General features: G+C 34.4%; 1 protein-coding gene across 2 annotated transcripts; it reads left to right on the top strand.

The window, feature by feature from the left end:
- The first annotated feature begins 1477 nt into the window (after positions 1-1477).
- Positions 1478-21344, top strand: LOC115881811. Of its 2 annotated transcripts, none has more exons than XM_030899489.1 (2): positions 1478-1721; positions 19934-21344. In XM_030899489.1, the coding sequence occupies exon 2, from the start codon at positions 20001-20003 to the stop codon at positions 21141-21143; it is 1143 nt and encodes a 380-aa protein (XP_030755349.1). In that variant the 5' UTR covers positions 1478-1721; positions 19934-20000; the 3' UTR covers positions 21144-21344. The 2 variants fall into 2 exon arrangements, with proteins under 2 accessions (XP_030755349.1, XP_030755344.1); XM_030899484.1 differs by lacking the exon at positions 19934-21344 and adding an exon at positions 14573-15970 and having other exon boundaries at positions 1497-1721.

Genomic DNA, 21344 nt, shown 5'->3' with positions numbered 1-21344 from the left:
ATTAATATATATATATATTAATTTATATATATATTATATATATATAATATATATTATTATAAATATTATATATAATATTATATATATATATATAATATATATATTATAATAATATATATATATATATATTATATATAAATTATATATAATATATATATATATATATATATAATATAATATATATATATATAATTATATATGTATACATTATTATAAAACTATTTCTTACTATGACATATTTAAAAATTTTAGATAGATAGAAATATTATATATAATACCGGGTATTTGCAGACGCACGCCCAAATTCAATAAAAACCAAAAATGTTTTTTCCTGCTGAAAAATCGGGCCTTTTTCAACAGAAAAAGGTATTTCTATTTGATTTATCAACAATCATTGTCAAGTTGACAATATACATGGTGTCTCTCCATTAGTCCTAAAACATGTCGGTGGTGATTCCTCATGTGTTTTAAAACAATTTTTATATAGCCATTAGGTCTAAAGTACTTCCTTTCTGATCTACTCAGGGTAGTTAAAATTTAAAAAAAATCGATATTTTTGCTTAACATAAATGGTACAACTACTCGTTTTTTTAAATGAAATATATTTTTTTTTTTTTTTTTTTTTTATTTTAAAAAAATTGATCTTTTGAGTTTTTTTTTTTTTTTTTTTTTTTTTTTTTTGAGAAAAAAAATTAATTATACTTATTAGAGCCCGCCTTAAGCGTTTTTTACTCAAACGGATAGTTTCATTTTTAGATTAATTAGGAAATACCCTGTATATGCATATGACAGGCAACCAAATAAACTAGTAACCTCTAAAAATTATTTTTCTTACCACTAGCGACATACCGTGTTTTTAGTGAGTACTAAATTATTTTATCAAAATTTCACCATATAAAAGTTTCCAGGCAATGGCCCTAGGTGTGACCCATTTATTCTATGTGGCTAGTGATGGGCCAATCTGTATTTTTATATCAAACTGTTATATGCTATAGATATTAAAATTTTAAGTAAACCGGCTGCGTCTCAAAAGTGGCTCACCCCCTATAACTTTTTTATTTTTTCAGATAGAAAAACGAGATTTGGTATGTATGTTTTACCGGAAACTGCAACTTTTGATTTTTAAATGGCACCCTCGGTATTTCTTTACTTTATTCGATAGAAAATAATAGCACAGATTATACATATTCCTTTAATTAATCTTCTACATAAAAGAACACTTTGTATGCTTTTAATTAAGTTGATTTATCGTTTATAATATGTTCGACCTAATTAACAGCATACAAAATGTTCTTATTGACTTACATGTCGAAATGTATTTTAAATTTTAATCCCGATTTTCCGTTTGTATTTTTTGTATAATAGTTGCCTATCGTATATTGTAATGTATTAATGTATTATAAGTTGCCTATCTATTTTATATTTATAAAAGGTGTTTATAACGTTTTTATCTACTAGGTATTTCCTGCACTGCTGCACTTCACAGTTGGCAACATTGGCATCATCTACCATAATGACAATGACCTTCAAATTGACCTTATTTTTATTTTCATCTTTTGACATACTTGTTAATTTTGTTATTTTTATTTTATGATTTTATTGTCCAAAAGCAGCTAAAAGTCTTCGACCATTCTTTGACGATTGAATAATTGATTGGAGGGTATACCGATTGAAGAAACAGATATTATAACAGAAAGAGGATTTCAGCGACAAAGTTACAGGTAAAACAAATTACATTGAATACTCTTAAATAAGGTAGCCCACAGTTTCAAAAAAGCCCTATACCAGGTTTAGTGTTAGTTGGTGATTTTTTACGCGAAGTTTTGACTAACCAAGTGGTGATGTTTATTTATCAAAAAGCCATGTCAAAATAAGAAATGGAGAATATCAATTTTATTGTTGTCTACTTTTAAGAGATCTTGATATAATATATTTAATTTTTGTACATAACTGCCAAAAATACACCGCTTGGCAAGCTTTTATCGAGGCATTTTGTTCGACACAGCAATTATTGGATTGTATGTTTTATAGAGGTTTTTAAATTTTTGTACTTGCTTCACATAAGCAGTGTTCGGAAGTAGCTAGTTGTTGACATAATTTACCTGATTAAGTCAGGTTAGGTTGCTGGAGTTTCAGATCTTGTTTGTTCGGATCCTTGTATTATTGCATACCAAACCTTCGTCCCATTCTTTCTTTGCATTAAAGCACTTCCAGTTCTTTGCAAAGTTCCCGATGTCGCTGATGTTGGCTTCTGCTGCTTCTTCTAGTCCCTTCAAACAACCGTGCCCTAAAGTTTTAAAGCGTCGGTTTTCAAGTTCCGGACAGTGGCACAGCTGGTGCTCTATGGCTTCATCGTTGGAAATCTCTAATTTTCTCAGGTTTACCCCCGTGGGGCAATTTCCAGTGATGACACCTATAATTATGTTTACTAGATTCGTTTTGTGCCCTAGTACAATATGATCGAAAATAAAGCGCAGCGATGACTATGAAATGAAGATCGCTCTCATTTTATATGTCAATTTATATGGGAAATGTCATCGATCGTCATTTCCGAGCCAACTGGACGCTGATTTTTTCCAATCATACGGTGGATGTTTTGTCTTTTTGCTATCTTCCACTGGCTACAGTCTTCGAGCTAGACCCGTAGCTGTGGTAATTTACCTGATTTGACTATGTGTAGTTTTTCTTCCGTTTATTAGCTATATGTATGTATATACCTATACCTACATAAAAACTACTTTAATAAACTACATACAGTGTGTCAATTTTAAAACTTCCCACCCTTAATATCTTTCTTGCAGTTAAAAATATGAAAAATCGGAAAGACACGTCAGTTTTATATTAGTAAGGGGAACACTTTAAATCAATATTTTTGGCCTTTTTATTTCAACCCCTTAGGAGGGGTAGATGTCACCATTGCAATCCTAAATGGGAAAGGGTGTCAAGTGGCACATCGTTTTAACGGACATTTAATTCTATTTTCAGTGGTATCCTACTTTGTTGCTTTTTGTCCAGAGATTTCCTAATAATCGCGTTTCAAAGATGCAAAAACAATTAAATATGCCTGCATTGATATTTTGGTTTTCAGGCTAGTGTTTACACAAAAATTATTGCAGTGGATCTCCTTGTAGTACAAATGATTAGAAGATTAGGTGGCAATATGGACGTAGCCATTACATTTTTCTAGGGGGTCGAAATTCGAAATACTAACAAACAGAAAACATCATAAACATTAACGTTTCCTTTCTTAAATTCGAATGAGTGGCAACCTCTAATCAGTTTCACAGGAGGAATTGTTAACATTCCAGCAGGACGGTGCTCCAGTTCATTATTTTTTTCCGGTCCGACAGTGGTTAAACGAGAGATTTGCAGCGACATGGATTGGCAGAAGGGGACCAATTGAATGGCTTTCAAGATCACTTTGACTTTTTTTGGGGGGGGACATCTTAAATCCATTGTTTATAAAGCACAATCTACTGATACTGATGATCTTAAAAGGGGAATTACAGCAGAATGCCAGTCAATTTCCGGTGAAATTTTCCGATATGTTAGGGAGGTGTTTGAAAACAGACTTTATTACTGTTTACGGTAAATTGGACAACATTTTGAACAACTTATAAGATAGGGTGTAAGTGGTGTAACCTAATCTTCTCATTTGTACTACAAGGAGATCCATTGCAATAACTTTTGTATAAACACTAACCTCAAAACCAAAATCTGGCACGTTTAATTGCTTCTGCACCTTTGAAATGCGATTCTTCGGAAACCTCTGGATAAAAAGCAATAAAGGATACCACTGAAAAGAGAATTAAACGCCCTTTAAAACGATGTGCCACTTGACCCCCATTTCCATTTAAGATTGTAAAGGTGACATCTACCCCTCCTAGGAGTTGAAAAAAAGGCTAAAAATATTCATTTTAAGTGCCCCCCTTAGAAATAAAGTTGACGTGTCTTTCCAATTTTTCATATTTTTAACTGCAAGAAAGATATTAAAGGTGGGAAGTTTTAAAATTGACACACTGTATTATTGTTATTACAGAAAAACAATCCTATAAATAAAAAGGTTAATTTTGATAGAAATGTGTAATGCATAGGCTTCTTAATTTAACTAAAGAAGTATCAATTCACATAAAAAAAAACAGAAAATAATGGATAACACAATATATTAAAATTATTATCAAATACGGAAACTCAAAACATTTTAACATAACAAATGGCCCCTTTATGTTCCTTAAGTGCTGTTAAGACGGTGAGTTTTGTTGACGTAAATAATAACTGTTTATACAGGGTGAGTCTTAAATAAGTCCAATATTTTCAGGGCTGGTATACTCTGTTTTTTTTCTCAGGTAAGATTTCGACAGACGATGACAGAATAAAAGCAGATGACGTCCCATACCAATCTATTTATTTTACTAAAAAAAGTTTCTAACAATTTTTAAGTTAACTATGGATGGGTTTAAATATAAATCCGTCATACGTCCTCTCTTGTTGTTTTTAACCACTTTTATTAGTTTATTTCAAAAATGACAGATCTTATTTCAATTTTATTGGTTTGACGGAACGATGAACGACAAACGGACGCCGATGCGTATGAACTCGCCTTTAGATTTTTGACGCTTGTCAAAGTCTTGCCAAATTAGGGCTGCGTTCAGGTATTGCAACGACAGTTTGTTTGGACAGGACGACAGTATTTTTGGACGTGACGTAACAACCTAGAGTTGTTTGTTCTTATTCCACTACATTAAAATTATATTAAGATGTCTCTCTCTATAAGAATATCCTTTATTTTAGAACGTTAACGGACGTAAATTTTATATCCGGAGTGCATCTAGTCTGAATATCTGAACGCAGCCTAGAGGTTATAATTTTGTGTCAACTTTTGTCAGTTTTGTCAAATACCCTGCGTTTTGGAAGATGATGCATTTTGATTCGTGTTATTACGTGTGTTTTGTGTCTTTCGAAGTCAAGTGGAGGAAAAATCGAGTGAAAATTAACTGTAGACCCAGAGCACAGTTTATGGTTAATACTCGCTGCCCAGGCAAAAAGTCTTATACACCAATAAAGTTACCATCATTAAAGTTCGTATACCATCTCGTCGTAGATAAGTGCATCTCGAATATGGTAGAAGGACCATACTAAACACATACTAAAAACTGGAGTAGCTGTAAAATATCGACATCACACGATACGTAAATAATGGGTTTTAGTACTGCACAAGAAAAATAATGCCAAAGGTACTGGTTTAAAAAATTAAGATTAAAGTTAATTAATCAACCTTTAGGGTACCCAAAAAATTTGGTAAGTGTTATTAATAATAAAATAGTTTGTTTTATTTATTCCTGCGGAATATTACAAATTTGTATTTGTACATAAGTTATATTGATAAATATAGTCATAAATGCGGGAAGTTTCATAAAGCTAAGAAATAGTTCTTTTTTATATTTTTTTGGTATGTGGTGTCTTGTTCTTGTTTGTTTTGTATTAACACATACCGTTTATTTATATTATTTTATATTTATTAAATTAAATAACTCGATTACATTTTTTCAGTTTTATACAGTTTTTTTCACAATATTTTGAAGTAATCACTTGTCAGTCAAATTTTAAATATAATAATTTCCTGCTATGCGTTCCAATTGTACCAACTTATTTCTTTGTAAAATAAAATAAACTACTTTGAAATTAAAATGACAGACACATATATCACTGTCATGGATCTTCTCGTTGGACAGACTATAGATCTCGATAAAAGAAACATATTTTCTCTTTACTGTTTTTAATCTATTTATATTATTTTAATTTAATCTACTACCTATGTTGCCATATTATCAACAAATATATTTTTTAACTAAAAACTAAAAAAAAAAATCCAAATTTTTTTTCAAAAAATTCCCAATTTTCATTTTTATGGCGAAAAAAATATCCCCTAAAAATATTTGCACTTATTTACTTAGACTCACCCTGTGTAATTACTTCCAGGAAATTATTTTAAATCTTTTTATATTATTGTGCTTCCTCTGTAATGTGAAACGTAGGTACAGCCTGGTCACAAAAAGTGACATTTTTAATTCTAATAAAACAGCATACTATTAAAAAATGTCTATACCTATGTGGCGGATTCATCTCTCCAAAAAAATCCTTTATGGGTATTTCGCCACTGCACTGCAAGAAAAATCTACAAAATAAAATAAATATTTTTTGTAAACGCTTCTGCGTTAAACCTAAACGGACACTGCTTGTCAGAAGTTATATTTACAGTACTTAATAAAAATTTGCCTAACAAAGAAAAAAATGCTTAACGTTTCGGAAAGTTTATCTCTTTCCGTCGTCGGAAGCAAAAAAATACAAAGAATAAACAAAAAAAACTATTTGAAATATTTAAATTCAACTATTCGAGAACACTTTACTTTTTTTAAAACAGATACGTCTACAAGAAACCGTTGACGTTCTGTTAGGTTAGGTTGGGTTAGGTTAAAAATTATAATATAATAGACAGTTAAAGCACGGCCAAAGACGTAGACGTAAACGTATCGTTTGACATGTACGCTTGCGCAGTGAGAAATTCACTTGCGTTTACGGATACGTGATACATATCTTCACGTGCCTTTACGTACGTACAAAATGCAAACGTATCGAGCCGAAGGAGTTTCGATTTTCACCCGAATCATGCCGAACGTACAAATTCACAAACAACTCGTTTCCACAACTGGCTAGTAATTAAGTTATTTCATAAATTTTGGGGCCAGTGTCACAGAACTGGGCCTATTTTATTACAATTACAATAAATTAGTATGAAAATATTAAGCATCATAATAAACTCATTTTGGAATCTATTTAATTAAATGCTAGTTCTTATAGCCAAAATCCATATGAGGATTCTAAAAGATGGAATCTAATAAATAATCATAAAGCTGTGTCTGTTTTCCAATATTTTTTTTATTACGAAGAGCATTTTAAGTTGTAAGGACTACTTTCTGTAATAAAATAATTTCCATTTATAATTTTCTTCATTTTTCGATATTACTTTTATAAATTTAATGTGGAATCAATGGAATAATAGATATCCATTTTCAATTTTAAAATTAAATAAATTGTTTCACAAAATAATTTAGAATTACAAATGTACCATTTGCGTTACGTACGTCAAAATATTTGCTTTATCTCTTGTTTACACGACAACACAACGGCAGACGTAACGTAATCGAGAGATACGTATACGTATTGTGCCTTGCTTTAACTGTCTAATAATATTTTTTAACAGAACGTCAACGGTTTCTTGTAGACGTATCTGTTTTAAAAAAGTAAAGTGTTCTCGAATAGTTGAATTTAAATATTTTAAATATTTTTTTTTCTTTATTCTTTGTATTTTTTGGCTTCCGACGACGGAAAGAGATAAACTTTCCGAAACGTTAAGCATTTTTTTCTTTGTTAGGCAAATTTTTATTACTGTAAACATAACTTCTGACAAGCAGCGTCCGTTTAGGTTTAACGCAGAAGTGTTTACAAAAAATAACTATTTTATTTTGTAGATTTTTCTTGCAGTGCAGTGGCGAAATACCCATAAAGGATTTTTTTTGGAGAGCATACTATTATTTAGAACTCGCCTTTTAATCTGAAATGATAATTTAGACACCGAATATTAATAGGTTTAGGCTTTCTTTTTAACCATTTTGATCTTAAAAAGAGCTTTTCAAAATTTTAAAGTATCCCCCCCCCCTTTTTTTAATAGTCCAATGTCCTTTTTTTTACTTTGCAAAAAGATGGCAACCCTAAACGTGAGACTTGAAGAAGAAGATGCCTAGGCATATAAAAGTACAAAAAAATGATTTGTGACGTTTGAAAAAAAAATAGCATGTTTTCAATTCGGAGTAAAAATGTTCTTTTTGTACCTTGTTTGTTATGTCGCCTGTTGTTTAAATTTGACGAAAAAAAATCTGTTGCGTTTTTTTGCATCTGAGTGTATTTTTCTTTAGCAAAGGGGGTGTTAGAGTATACGAAGTATATTGAAAATTGAAAACTTTCATCAAACAAATATTGTTTCTTTCTTTGGAGTTTCCTTAGCATCAAATTACTTTAAAGTCCAATTTATTTAAATACTCTAGGTAGAAAGTGCCTCTATATAAAAACTATTAAAAAAGGGGAAGACTTGCAATAGTCTTTCACAAGACCACGACTACTTATTAGACCTCAAGACAAGGGAGCCTTGGTCTTGCACAGGGTCGGACTGGGTCGGATGGAATTGCGACAAGGGGCCCGGGTGGAAATTTTTTGCGTATTTCCCGCTTACGTTTCGGTCAATTTTTCCCTTTATTAGCAGCACTTTATTATTTAGTGAGCCCTCGAAAAAAAAATAATAAGGTGTAGCGCTTTTTTTTTAAACATTACCACTGCGAACGGCAGCTTTTCATCGGAGAGCAGTCGTGGGTAAGGTATTTCACTAGAGAGAAAACTAATCAATAACAATAAACAAAAAAATACAGATATTGGGCGCCAGGCATGTACAGAGAAAGAAAACACAGTTGTATATTACTTAAACCTAATGGCTATATTTATTCATGATGTTCTTTGCTGGTACATGACATTGTAGAGTTCTAATAAATATATAGTGGTTATATGTCAAAAAAATTGGTGTTAAGAGTTGTACTAAATATCTATGAAAGTAATACCATTACAAGACGTAATGTAATAAACCTAAGATCTAAATCATATTTTAAATATTAAATCGACATGAATGTTCTTAACAATCTAACCACTAAACATAGTCTGTACGATATTACTTAAGATGTACGTTATTGTTTAATACTGAAAATGTTTTAAATGTTAAATGTTAAACTAGAACTTAAATCTACACTTAGCTGTTCTTGAGGCAATCCTGTTTCGAAGAGTAGCAGCGTGAGGTAGGCTCATATCTCTGTACTGTCTGTCGGCTATCCTGTTGGCCAAAACAACAAAAGGGGCCAGAATAAGGACACCATGAATCAATACAGCCGTAGCTACTGACTAGGCTTAGAAATGGGAGCGAAGCAGCATGGGGTTACGCTGTATCCATACTGTGGCAATATGGGGACACTACCCGTACCTTGGAACACTACTAGGACCTTGGATAATGTCCGTAACTTGGGCCATAAGCTTGGACACAGTCCGTCCATAAGACAGGGGAACACTACCCGTACCTTGGATACTACTAGGACCTTGGATAATGCCCGTACCTTGTAAATAGTCCGTACCTTGGACCCTAAAAATATGAAACTCTTGTTTAAAACCAAACAAGGTCTAATAAACAAAATAAACCTACCTCGAATTACTTCCGAGGGCTCAATAAAAAACAAAGAAACTGTCCTTTCTTCCATGTAACATTCTGGAGGACAAAAGAAAAGGGACGCCAACGTGCCAGTAAAATACAAATACAAGTTAAGTTGGGACATCCAAAACTCTACCCTAAAAATATGCAGTAATAATATCGAATCTAAAAGGATAATATCTGATCTTCACCTGTTGGTTTGAAATAGCAGCTGATTCAAATTATACAGCAAGATTTAAATAATCACCATATCTAAAAACCGGGATACAACAGAGCGGCAAAACAAAGTGAGGTTAAGCACGGAGAGAGTTGACAGAAGCGATGTTGACAGCGCCTCCTCAGAGCGATAACAGGGTTGTGTCAAACGATAACAGGGTTGGCGACAAGTGAACGTAAAAATTACGCCAAGCGTGCCAAATAAATTATCAGGCCTGAACGATACGGAATCCGATGACGATACGCCAGACATCAGATATATCATATATAAAAAAGACATGTAACGAACTAAAAACGTTACAGTATTGATTTGTTGTTAGTTTGAATTTAGGGAACTACCCGTAATACAATGCAAATGTAAATATTGCTAATCAAAAAAAAAAAAAATTGGTGCAAACCGCTGCCAAAAATGGTGGATAATATAATTAAATAAATACCAATTTTGGGAAAAGAGTACCAAAAATACCAAATTATTTCCAAAAAATACCAAATTAGAACCAAAAATACCAAATTAGTATTATTCTTTTTAGCATCTGAAGAATTTAAGATATTTGGAGCTTTAAGGCCTATTCATGTCAAACTACGATAATTAGGTCAGAAAAACATATAAGCTTAATTGGAGTTCTAAAAAAGTTCGGTTCTAGAACGGTTTAAAAGAATCGCACAGTCTAATTACGACAATCATTCATGTGAAAAGTTAAGTTAAAAAACTTCATATAAAATAGGTCAACACCAAAAATTTTTGATGGTGCAAAAAGCGCGAAGGCGGTTCATTTTCAATGCAAATGAGCTAGAAATGATGTAATCAGCTTCCCGGCGGTCGCCATGTACGTCTAATCCACATCCACCGTTGACAGATGTCCAACAAAATACCTGTTTAATACCAGTTTAATACCAAATAAACCCAGTTTATTACCAAATAATACCAGTTTATTACCAAATTAGTACCAAAAATACAAAATTAGTATCAAAAGTACAAAAAAATACCAGTATTATCAAGTGCTTGTACAATAAATACCACCAGCGGTTTGCCCCTCGGTGATAACCTATATTCTCAGGTTCACCATCACAATTTTTTTTTACCGTCATTTTTTTCTGTTTCATTTCTTCGCGAAACGTCGCAAAAACATTGTTTCCTTTCAAGCCTTCCCAAACACCCACGATTTTTTTCTGCGTACTAACTACTGGGAACTAACAATAATTATAATATTGTTTACCCTTTCTCCATTTTTTAGAAGCTGTCAAACTTTCTTATTCTGGTAGACAACAAGACAACTGGACTAGCATTATTGTTTTTATTAATAGAAGGATCTTTGAAGCAGTAAAATCAAAGTTCTTAATTTTAGGTTACTTAAAGATTGCAATATTATGTTATATAAAGAGGCTATAGGGTATAATTCATGTCACCATTATGCAGCAGTTCTTAAGTAACCTTAGGTTTGTTTATACTGGTTCAAAAATCCTTCATATTAATGAAAAACAATAATGCTAGGTGGTTATATTACTAAATTTCATTTCCTGGATACGTATAAATTTGTATGTAAAAATAACATTTAATAAACGGTTCTGTTTCACGTATAAATTTATAAAGAAAAATAACATTTAATACACGTATTTGGTTTACGCGTAATTCTAGTATATCTTAAATTGCTAATATACGTTTACCATCTTGTATAATACTGGTATATGGGTTGTTAAGTGTACGATTACTTATTGGGGAACAGAATGTCAACACTGCCTACTACCTGTCCTAGAGAACGCCGGCAATTTTTCTTTAAATTCACTATTCGCTGTGCGACTGTAGTACTGAGAGTAAAGCGTTGTTTACTTTTTTTTTCGCTAAACATGGCTGTTTATACACCTCCCGAAAGAGTTCAGTTGATTAAATGGTATTACGGTGGTAACTCAGCAACACAGTGTAGGGATCTTTTTGCAGTAGTCTTTGAGGATAGGCCCATTCCGTGTGCGAAAACGATCCTAAACATTGTTTCGAGTTTCGAACAATGTTTTTGCCTCAACGACTGCAAAAAATGCCACCTTAAGCAAGAACCGCCTGTTGAGATAGTTCAGGAAAAAGAACGGCGGGACGAAATGGTTTGTGGTGCTCTGGAATTGGATAGTACACGATCCAGTAGAAGTGTTGGCAAGGAACTGGGTGTTTCTAACGTAACAGTTACAACAATTTGGAAAAAATATGGCTACAAATGCTACAAATATTCTAAAACTCAGGAATTATTTCCTGATGACCATCTGCGGAGAATGGAATTTTGTGAAACTGTAATGGAAAAGGCTAATCAGGATGATAATTTTGTGAAAAATATTCTCTTCACTGATGAGTCTTCCTTTCCATTGCAAGGAAAACACAATCCTTTTATTGTCCGCTATTGGTCTCAGAAAAACGAACACCGAAGTTTTGAATATCGCACCCAGTACCCTCAAAAACTCAATGTTTGGGAAGGTATTTTAGGTGACCATTTAATAGGCCCATTTTTTATTGATGGTACCCTGAATGCTGACAAATATCTTGAGCTACTTCAGAACCAAGTTTTTCCCGCCGTTCAAAACTTTCCTGATCTTGATCTGGAAACAGTATGGTTTCAACAAGACGGTTGTCCCGCTTATAATGCGGTTAGAGTAAAAGAGTTTTTGTCGAATACTTTTCCTAACCGCCTTATTAGTGGGACTGGCGATATTAGGTGGCTACCTAGATCTCCCGATTTGTCTTCGAGTGACTTCTTTTTGTGGGGTTATCTTAAGGAGACTATCTACAGCCACGAAATCAGGAGGCCGACAAATTTAGAGGAGTTAAGAGCAAAAATTGTTGAGACCTCTAATGCCATTACAGCAGAAACTCTTTCGGAGGTGCGAAGCAGTTTTTAACATAGGTTAGGCTTTTGTTTAGCGAAAGAAGGAGGGCTGTTTGAGCCATTTTTGTAGAAATACATATTTTTTATATATTTATTTATTGTTGTTATTGAATTAATTCTTGATTTTTCTGTTTTTATTTATTGGAGTTTATAGTTTATTTTTTTAGAATAACGCTTTTATTTTCATAATGCATTACACGGCATAAAATTTTGGGATTATCGTGCTATGCGGGTTTTGCTCTACGTATTTATTCATAAATTTCAATAAATGATTCAGGACTTTAAACAAAAATAATCGCCAAATGTAACAGATTTGTATTGACATCCTGAGCTACGTGATGAAGTTTTTGAGAAAATCCGCAGATGTAAAATTTGCTTGGGAAAATTATTTCAATAATTCAATGTCTCGACGTTCGCGTAATATTTTTAAAAAATGTGACGCTCCTCACCCATCCAATTCCAAATGAGTACTGCCGACCATAAAATAATTAACTAGAAAGAAGTGTCAACTCTGTGTTAAATCTTGGAAACACGATACGCCACCGAAAGCCTTCGTTGTCGTCTGGAGAACTAATTTTCCAATTGACAGGTTGACATGATAAGGACATGATGGCTTAATTTTCATTTCCGTTTCCGGTTATTCAATGGCGGGCCCTCTTTCAGTTCAAATGCATTTTGTATTTTTTCTTTTCATAAATAAAACCAAAAAATAATTTATTTACATATATTTATTTGAAATATGGAACAACGTGACTAAATAAATATAAAAATATAGAGGATTGTATTGTTTCAGTACCAATTAGTTAATTATATGTACTTTTAACGTAAATTAGTTAAGGTATAAGCATGACTTACAGTAATTTGTAAATAAACACACGTATTCCCAGACTTCAAGGACAGAAAACGGACACAGGGACATGAAAACGGGAGCCTTATACAAAAACCTGAAAACAGAAAAACAAATTTTTTTATACTAAAATTAACAATGTAAAAATATCAATAGGTATAAGATATAAATATACTGTTTAAAAAAGCGTCCATTATTTCCAAAGAGACCTGGCTTATAAATCAAAAAGCAAAAAGAGACTTTTAGTCGGATAACATAATCAGATTATCAGTCCGATTTATTGCATTATTGACAATAAATCGCACATATTGGAGATAACTAATGTTGGCTATAGTTAAAAATGATCTTACCTTGCTGTAAATTGTTTCCATTTTCAAAAAAATCGCCGATCAAAGAGATTATAACACCATTTTCTTGCATCTAAAAAATGTAAAAACAGTGTTTATTTACTACCTATTTTTCATATACATGGGACATACCTACTACTGCAGAAACGTCATTTTCTCCAGGATTCTTCATGTAATATATATTTTATATACTTTATTACCTTTATATTTATAAATTTCAGCCGAAATATTAAATTGAACTTCCAAAACGAAACTAAACGGAATGAATTAAAATGGCGTCAAATATTTTCTAATTTGTTCTAGAACAAATCTGAAGTTGTCTCTGAAACTGAAATCTGTCAATTCTAAACACTGTGAAGTTAGATAATAGTTAGACAGAAACATTGCTGTCCTTGTCTCGGCGGCCATACTTGTCGTGAGGAGAATGACAGGAATGACACTAATGACTGTTTCCAATTTTCCTATTTCACTGTCACCCCCCCTGCTGCCGACTAGTCCCATCGATCGCGACGTCTCTCGAGCGGCCGAGGTTGCCATATTTCAACCATAAAGCTCTTGCCGCGAGTAATAAATAATTTAACAACCTGTATGTATATACGATTATAAAAGGAATATAGAAACCTTAAATATACGTTGAAGTCGCGGACATTTTGCAATTTATTATACGTTTCACATTCTTTGTCGTATACCTAGATAAGACGGACGGTATTAGATCAGTTTAAACGTATAAAATACCATTGTGTGTTGCTTGGGTTAGTACCGTTTTACACGCAAAATGCAGCAGTGTTTTCTACAATTGTGAGGTTTATTACAATTTATTTTTTCCGTCTATTTAAGAATAAATAATGAACTATTTTCCATTTCCTAAGACAGGGGGGCTCGCGAAGACTGGAGCCCGGGTGGCACTCGCCACCCTGACTATATGGCCAGTCCGACCCTGGTCTTGCATTTGCTCATCACAAACTTCCTTTCACTTTGAAATTTTTATTTTTAGAGCAACCGGGAGTATTTTCGACGGCTTCGAAACTGCCTACATTAGATTGGTAACCAAACGGACTTCCATTATGGGGTCAAAAGTGCGTGACGATCCTATGTGGCAGGAATTTGAGGACGATGGTCTTGAACTTATGGCGTACGGACGGAGCCGCAAATTTGCCGTAACACTAGAGGGATTACAGCCCCTAATTGACCAAACTTACAATGCCCTAAGTATCGAGTCTAGGTATTTTAACACATTCGTACCGCTTTCCGCCTTTAGTTATTATGTCTGGTCAATGGCTTACGCGAGGATAGTTTCATTAAAAAAATACGAACGTCTGGACGTTGATTACGATTTATTGCATTCATACCAAGCCTTAGCATTACCTTTAACAATTGGAGATTATCTCAGATCGATTGGCAATATCAAAGATACAACGGGAACAGATTATGAAGTTGGCTTCCCGGCATGGCCTAATGAACACGGTCACTTTGGACGCGTTAGCGCGGAAAACCATTACATGTATGAAGCGCTCGCGGCACCAGTGGTAATAGCACAAAGAATGCAACAGGACGTCGCTTATACCCGTAATCCCCAACAGTCCAAAAACTGGAACTTGTCCGCAGATTTAGTCCCAGCTGAAGGGGAATCCGCAGGTCTACCGACCGTAAACTGTTTAGGATGGGCGCCAGCTGCTAGCCTAAATACCAATCACAAAGAGTTTCTCGAATCAGCGGGAGTAGATAAAGACAGCATACACCCAAGCTTGCACAAATTACAACTTAACTCATCATTATTATGTAAAGTCAATAGATATGTCCAAACTGCAAGGGGGGTCCCAACCATCTGTATATTTAAACAGGAAAGTGAGAGGGGCAGCATGGCCCAGATGCCATGGCAAAAGAGATGTCACGAAGAGACAGTATCCTTCTCGAGGACTAACCATTATTGCGAGAACATTATATCCGAACGATGCTTTACCCTAACGCATCGACGAATCGCGACTGCCGCGTTAATTACAGCCTTCCGAGTAGAGAAAGATGAAATCCAAGGCGCTAGACCATATTGCGCATATGATTTTGGGGAGTACAAAAACGTACCCGACGCGTGGCACCAGACCCGCAATAAGATATTCAATTATGGGGATACTGAAATCTGGAACCGATCTACGTATAGGACGGCCTATACAACCAAATCAAATGCGAGAGAAAATTGGTTGCCATCGGAGAGCAGAATGAAGTGATATAACAGCAGTTGTTACCATTGCTATAATTCTACGAGGAATTCACAGGCCCTGCTTTTTTTTTAATTTTAAGGGAAAATAAAAATATTTGTAAGCAGAATCTCTTGCTTATTATTGTTCATTACTCGTTTATTTTAATAACTTGTCAATAAAGAATAGTGGGAAATGTTTTTTGTTTACCAGTTTTACATTATTCTTCCCGATTCAAATTATCAAAATCCGGCACGGTAGCGGCTACAACGTCTCCATAATATGCTTTATTTTTAATATCTCGGTTTTTATATTCCTCGCAAGACACAACCAATATACCTACTTCTTTGATTTTCCACAGCGTATATCAATAATTCTGTGTCAATTTTTAAGGTACTCAGCTGCAAAGACGCTTGTCGAAATAAATTGCATGGCAGCACTTCGTCCGCGACGGACGGTCCGGGTGTATGTGAAACAGCGTATTTAAACACGTAGCCCGTACGCGCGCGGACGCTCTGTCAAAGCAAGGGCTCGACGGATGGAGCATACGCGTCCCGTGTGAAATTGATCATTTAAACTCATGGTACTTGCTCGAACTCGCGGACGGTCCGCTCCATCTGAAAACGCTGTTAGTCCACGGCCACACAGAAAGCGTTTTTAGCGTTTTGCGTTTTTTGCGTCTCGAGCGCTTTTTGCGATTTTACCGTTTTAAGGGCTTTTTTCGATTTGTGTCCATTAAAAACACGCAAAAGACGCGGCAGGTCTGCAGTTTCTATCAATATGTCAATTAGTAACGCCGCAAGCTCGTGGATTCCCGGCCCGTCCAACCATCAATCCTGATAGAAAGAGATAGGCGAGATCGGCGCCGTTAGCGTTGAAGAGACGAAGATAAAAGATGCTGGGATTGAATTGTGGACGGGCCGGGGCTTATATTCGGAGACAAACACAATGTACTGCTAGTGCCAGTGGTGTGTGTAAAAATAATAATTATTATTTGCCATTTATTTTACGAATTTTAGTTTATATGTGTATAGTTTTTTTATGTTGTTGTGGTTAGTACTTGTTATAATTATAATATAATAAATAATTATAATTATATAATAGAATAGTAAATATCTCTAGTTGCTAATGCAATTTTAGGACATGATTTATGAAACATTTAGACATGATTTATGAAACAACACGCAAAAAAAATATTTTTTACGTGTAAAAAACTATTTGTTACACGAAAAAACTAATTTTTACGCGTCAAAAATTTATTGTTTCCTATAAAAAAACTTTTTTACCCAAAAAAAAAAATACGTGTAAAAAACTATTTGTTAGACGTAAAAAAATATTTTTTTACGCTTCAAAAACTTATTGGTTCTGGTAAAAAAACTTTTGTTACCCAAAAAAAATATTTTTTGCGTATAAAAAATTATTTGTTACACGTAAAAAACTATTTTTTACGCGTAAGAAAATATTCCTTTAATTTATTACTTTTTCAACATTTCAAACTACACTTTTTCAACACACGCACAAATGTTCTTTATAAAATATTTTTACATAATACCCTAAAATGAAAAAAATGCATACTATTTAATTTATTTTTATTGTATTATTAAATATAACTTCCGCCTATGACGGGGTCTCATCTTAGAAAACGCTAAAGACGCTACAAAAAACAAACTGATTTGTTTTCATTTGCGTTTTTTGCGAGACACGCCGAACGCTACTCGCTTTTGGTGTGGCCACTCCTATATAATCCTGTTATTTTGTTTTAGTCGCTAAAGACGCTTCACGCTAAAAACGCAAAAAACGCTTTCTGTGTGGCCGTGGGCTTACGGTCTTACATTTTGTCATAAACAATAATTAAAAAAGTAATGAAATTTTTATTTGCTTACCCCACTCCCCCCAATAATTTCTTAAATAAAGGTTTCTCAGCGAATGTGTGATTTATGGCAGCCGTCAACAATAAGCCATATTTGTATTAAAACTTTTTTTCCTCCAAAAAAATCCTTTATAGGTATTTCGCCACTGCACTGCAAGAAAATCTACAAAATAAAATAGTTATTTTTTGTAAACACTTCTGGGGCGTTAAACCTAAACGGACACTGCTTGTCAGAAGTTATGTTTACAGTTATACAAATTTGCCTAACAAAGAAAAAAATGCTTAACGTTTCGGAAAGTTTATCTCTTTCCGTCGTCGGGAGCAAAAAAATACAAAGAATAAAGAAAACAACTATCTGCTAGGTAAGGAACCGTCACGATTGTTTATTTGGTTTTGCTGTCGGTTTTCTTTGGCAACAGAACGGCTTGAATATTAGGCAAAACACCGCCTTGAGCTATGGTCACACCAGATAACAATTTGTTTAATTCTTCGTCGTTTCTGATGGCTAATTGAAGATGACGAGGGATAATTCTGGTCTTCTTGTTATCTCTGGCGGCATTACCTGCCAATTCCAAAACTTCGACAGCCAAATATTCCATAACAGCAGCCAGGTAAAGCTTGTTTCATATAGACGCGAATCGCGAATTGCGAAAAGCGATTCGCCAAAAAATATTCGCAAAATTTGGACCTATTTCATACAGTCGCGAATTTTTAGGGACATTTCATTTTTGTTCCACGGAAAGTTATCAAAAAAAATCCTAACCTGAGATAACTTAATTTGTTTTATACATATTTATTCGTGTTTACGATCTTTATTTTATATTTTATAGCATACAATATGAGTTTACATTTTTTTAATAATTATGAATATCGATTACGATTGTGGGATTGGAATAGAATAAGGTGCAAAATTGCCATTTACTTATTGTTAAAACGTAGAAGAGAACGGGTTTATAGTTTATAGCACAGGTCTATAGGTCATTTATGGGTCATTTGGGACATGTGAAATATTCAAATTTCGTAAGCAACAAGGTGCTTGTCACAATTTAATTCAAGAAATAAGGAAAAAATGAGAAAAAATTTAGGAATTTTAACAGATTGTCTGTATAGGAGTTTGATAACTTGGTTGAAGTTGAAAAATTGTCACCATATATATCAAAAACATATGCACGAGAACCAAATACGTTTAAATTATTTTAGACGTATTTGACGAGAACCCATTTCAACTGGAGAACACAGAACACACTAAAGCTGGAGAAATGCTTTCAAGTTACTTTGCGACAGCGTCGTCAAACGGTCAAAATAATCGATAACCGGATCACAACACCATTCTGCGCAAACGCGAACCTTAAAATCGCGCGAATATTCGCAAAAAGTTGAAAACAGTTTAACTTTCCCGCCCCCCAAATTTTAAATCTTGCGAATCGCCAAAATCTTAAAATTTCTGACAGCGCGGCCATGATCAGTAAAATTGGACCAATTAGAGCAGTTTCGCAAAATCGCAATTCGCGATTCGCGTCTATATGAAACAAGCTTAAACCGGAGCTCCGGCTCCAACACGCTCTGCATAGTTGCCTTTACGCAACAATCTGTGAATACGACCGACGGGAAATTGTAATCCTGCACGATTGGAACGAGACTTTGCCTTTCCCTTCACTTTTCCACCTTTACCACGGCCAGACATTTTTGGTTAATAAAATATGTGAGAAACTTAAAATATTTAAATTCAACTATTCGAGAACACTTTACTTTTTTAAAACAGATACGTGTACAAGAAACCGTTGACGTTCTGTTAAAATGACATTATATCAAGTTAAACTTCAAAATTAACAATTACTACCTGATAACAATTACTTAATAAGGTAAAACCAAAAAGCCCCAAACTTTCTGTATGATTATTTTTAAATTTTACGTATGTTATGTTTATTTATATTGCAAACAAACAACTTCTGACAAGCAGTGTCCGTTTAGGATTAACGCAGAAGTGTTTACAAAAAATAACTATTTTATTTTGTAGAGTTTCTTGCAGTGCAGTGGCGAAATACCCATAAAGGATTTTTTTGGAGAGATGAATCGTCCACAGAGGTATAGACATTTTTTACAACTTTTTTTTTATCTAACCATACGTAAAATATTGCCGTATTAGTTAAGGCGCCCGTCTCTTGCAGCAAGGCTAAGACCGTACCCTGCAAGAACATGACTAGTTATTAGACTTCAAGACCAAGGGAGTCTTGGTCTTGCATTTGCTCATCAGTAATTTCCTCGTAACTTAAACATTTATTTTTAATTTTAGAGCAACCGCGAACAGTTTCGACGGCTTCGAGACTGCCTACATTAGTTTGGTAAACAAACGGACCAATATGGAGCCAAAGGTAAATAACGATCCGATGTGGCATAATTTCGGGAATGATAGTGTTGCATTTACGGCGTACAAATCGAGAAGCAAATTTGCCGTAACACTAGAGGGGTTACAGCCCCTAATTGACGAAACTTACAATAATCTACGTTTCATATCCAAGAATTTTAATAGATGCGTACCGCTTTCCGCCTATTCGTATTACATCTGGTCAATTGCTTACGCGAGGATAGGTGCAATAAAAAGATACCAAGGACAGGAAAATCAAGCTCTACATGCACCACCTTTACCAATTGGAGATTATCTCAGATCGATAGGCAATATCAAAGATACGACGGGGATAGATTATGAAGTTGACTTCCCGGCATGGCCTAACGAACACGGTCACTTTGGACGCGTTAGCGCGGAAAACCATTACATGTATGAATCGCTCGCGGCACCAGTGGTAATAGCGCAAAGAATGCAACAGGACCTCGCTTATACTCGTAATCCTCAACAACCCAGTAATTGGAATCTTCCCGAAGATTTAGTCCCACTTGAAGGAGTATCCGCAGGGTTACCGACCGTAAACTGTTTAGGCTGGGCACCAGCCACTAGTCTAACTCTCGAGCAGCAACGTTTTCTCGAATCAGCGGGAGTATGTAGAGACAGCATACACCCAACGTTGGTCAAATTACCACTTAACTCACGATTATTGTTGGATGTTTATACCTTTATCAGATGCACAGAGGCGGCTATTTGTGAATTTGAACACCACAGTCAGAGAGGCAGCATGGCACAGATGCTATGGCAAAAGAGAAGCGACGAAGGGACAGTATCTTTCTCGAGGACTCACCATTACTGCGGTAACCCTATGTCCGCACAATGCTTTACCCTAATAGATCGACGAATCGCGACTGCCGCATTAATTACAGCCTTCCGAGTGGAGAAAGATGAAATCCAAGGCACTAGACCATATTGCGCATATGATTTTGGGGAGTACAAAAACGTACCCGACGCGTGGCACCAGACCCGCAATAGGATATTCAACCACGGGGATACTGAAATGTGGAACTTGTCTACGCATAGGAGTATGTCGTCTACATTCACATCATTAGCGAGATCTATTTGGGTACGTAAAAGACTAAATGAAAATAGTATGAACTGATGAATAAAACATCATCTAGGGGCGAGCATAACCCGTTCCTGAAACAAAAAAACTCAAAAAGGGGGCGCTATAAAAACAGCCCTTGTTTCTACTAAAAAGTACTATTAAGCATTAAGAAACAAAAACGTGGATATGCATCAAAGAAACGTTAAGTTAAGAAATTATGTATATTAAACAAGAATTAAAATTTGTCATATATTA

Source organism: Sitophilus oryzae, unplaced genomic scaffold (genome assembly GCF_002938485.1).
Source record: "Sitophilus oryzae breed Bouriz unplaced genomic scaffold, Soryzae_2.0 scaffold_1111_pilon_pilon, whole genome shotgun sequence".
NCBI lineage: Eukaryota > Metazoa > Arthropoda > Insecta > Coleoptera > Curculionidae > Sitophilus > Sitophilus oryzae.
This window is presented reverse-complemented; position numbering and strand designations above follow the sequence as displayed.

Bases quoted from the DNA above. Each gene is read 5' to 3' on its own strand.
- LOC115881811 (XM_030899484.1), top strand. From the start codon at position 14,643: ATGGGGTCAAAAGTGCGTGACGATCCTATGTGGCAGGAATTTGAGGAC.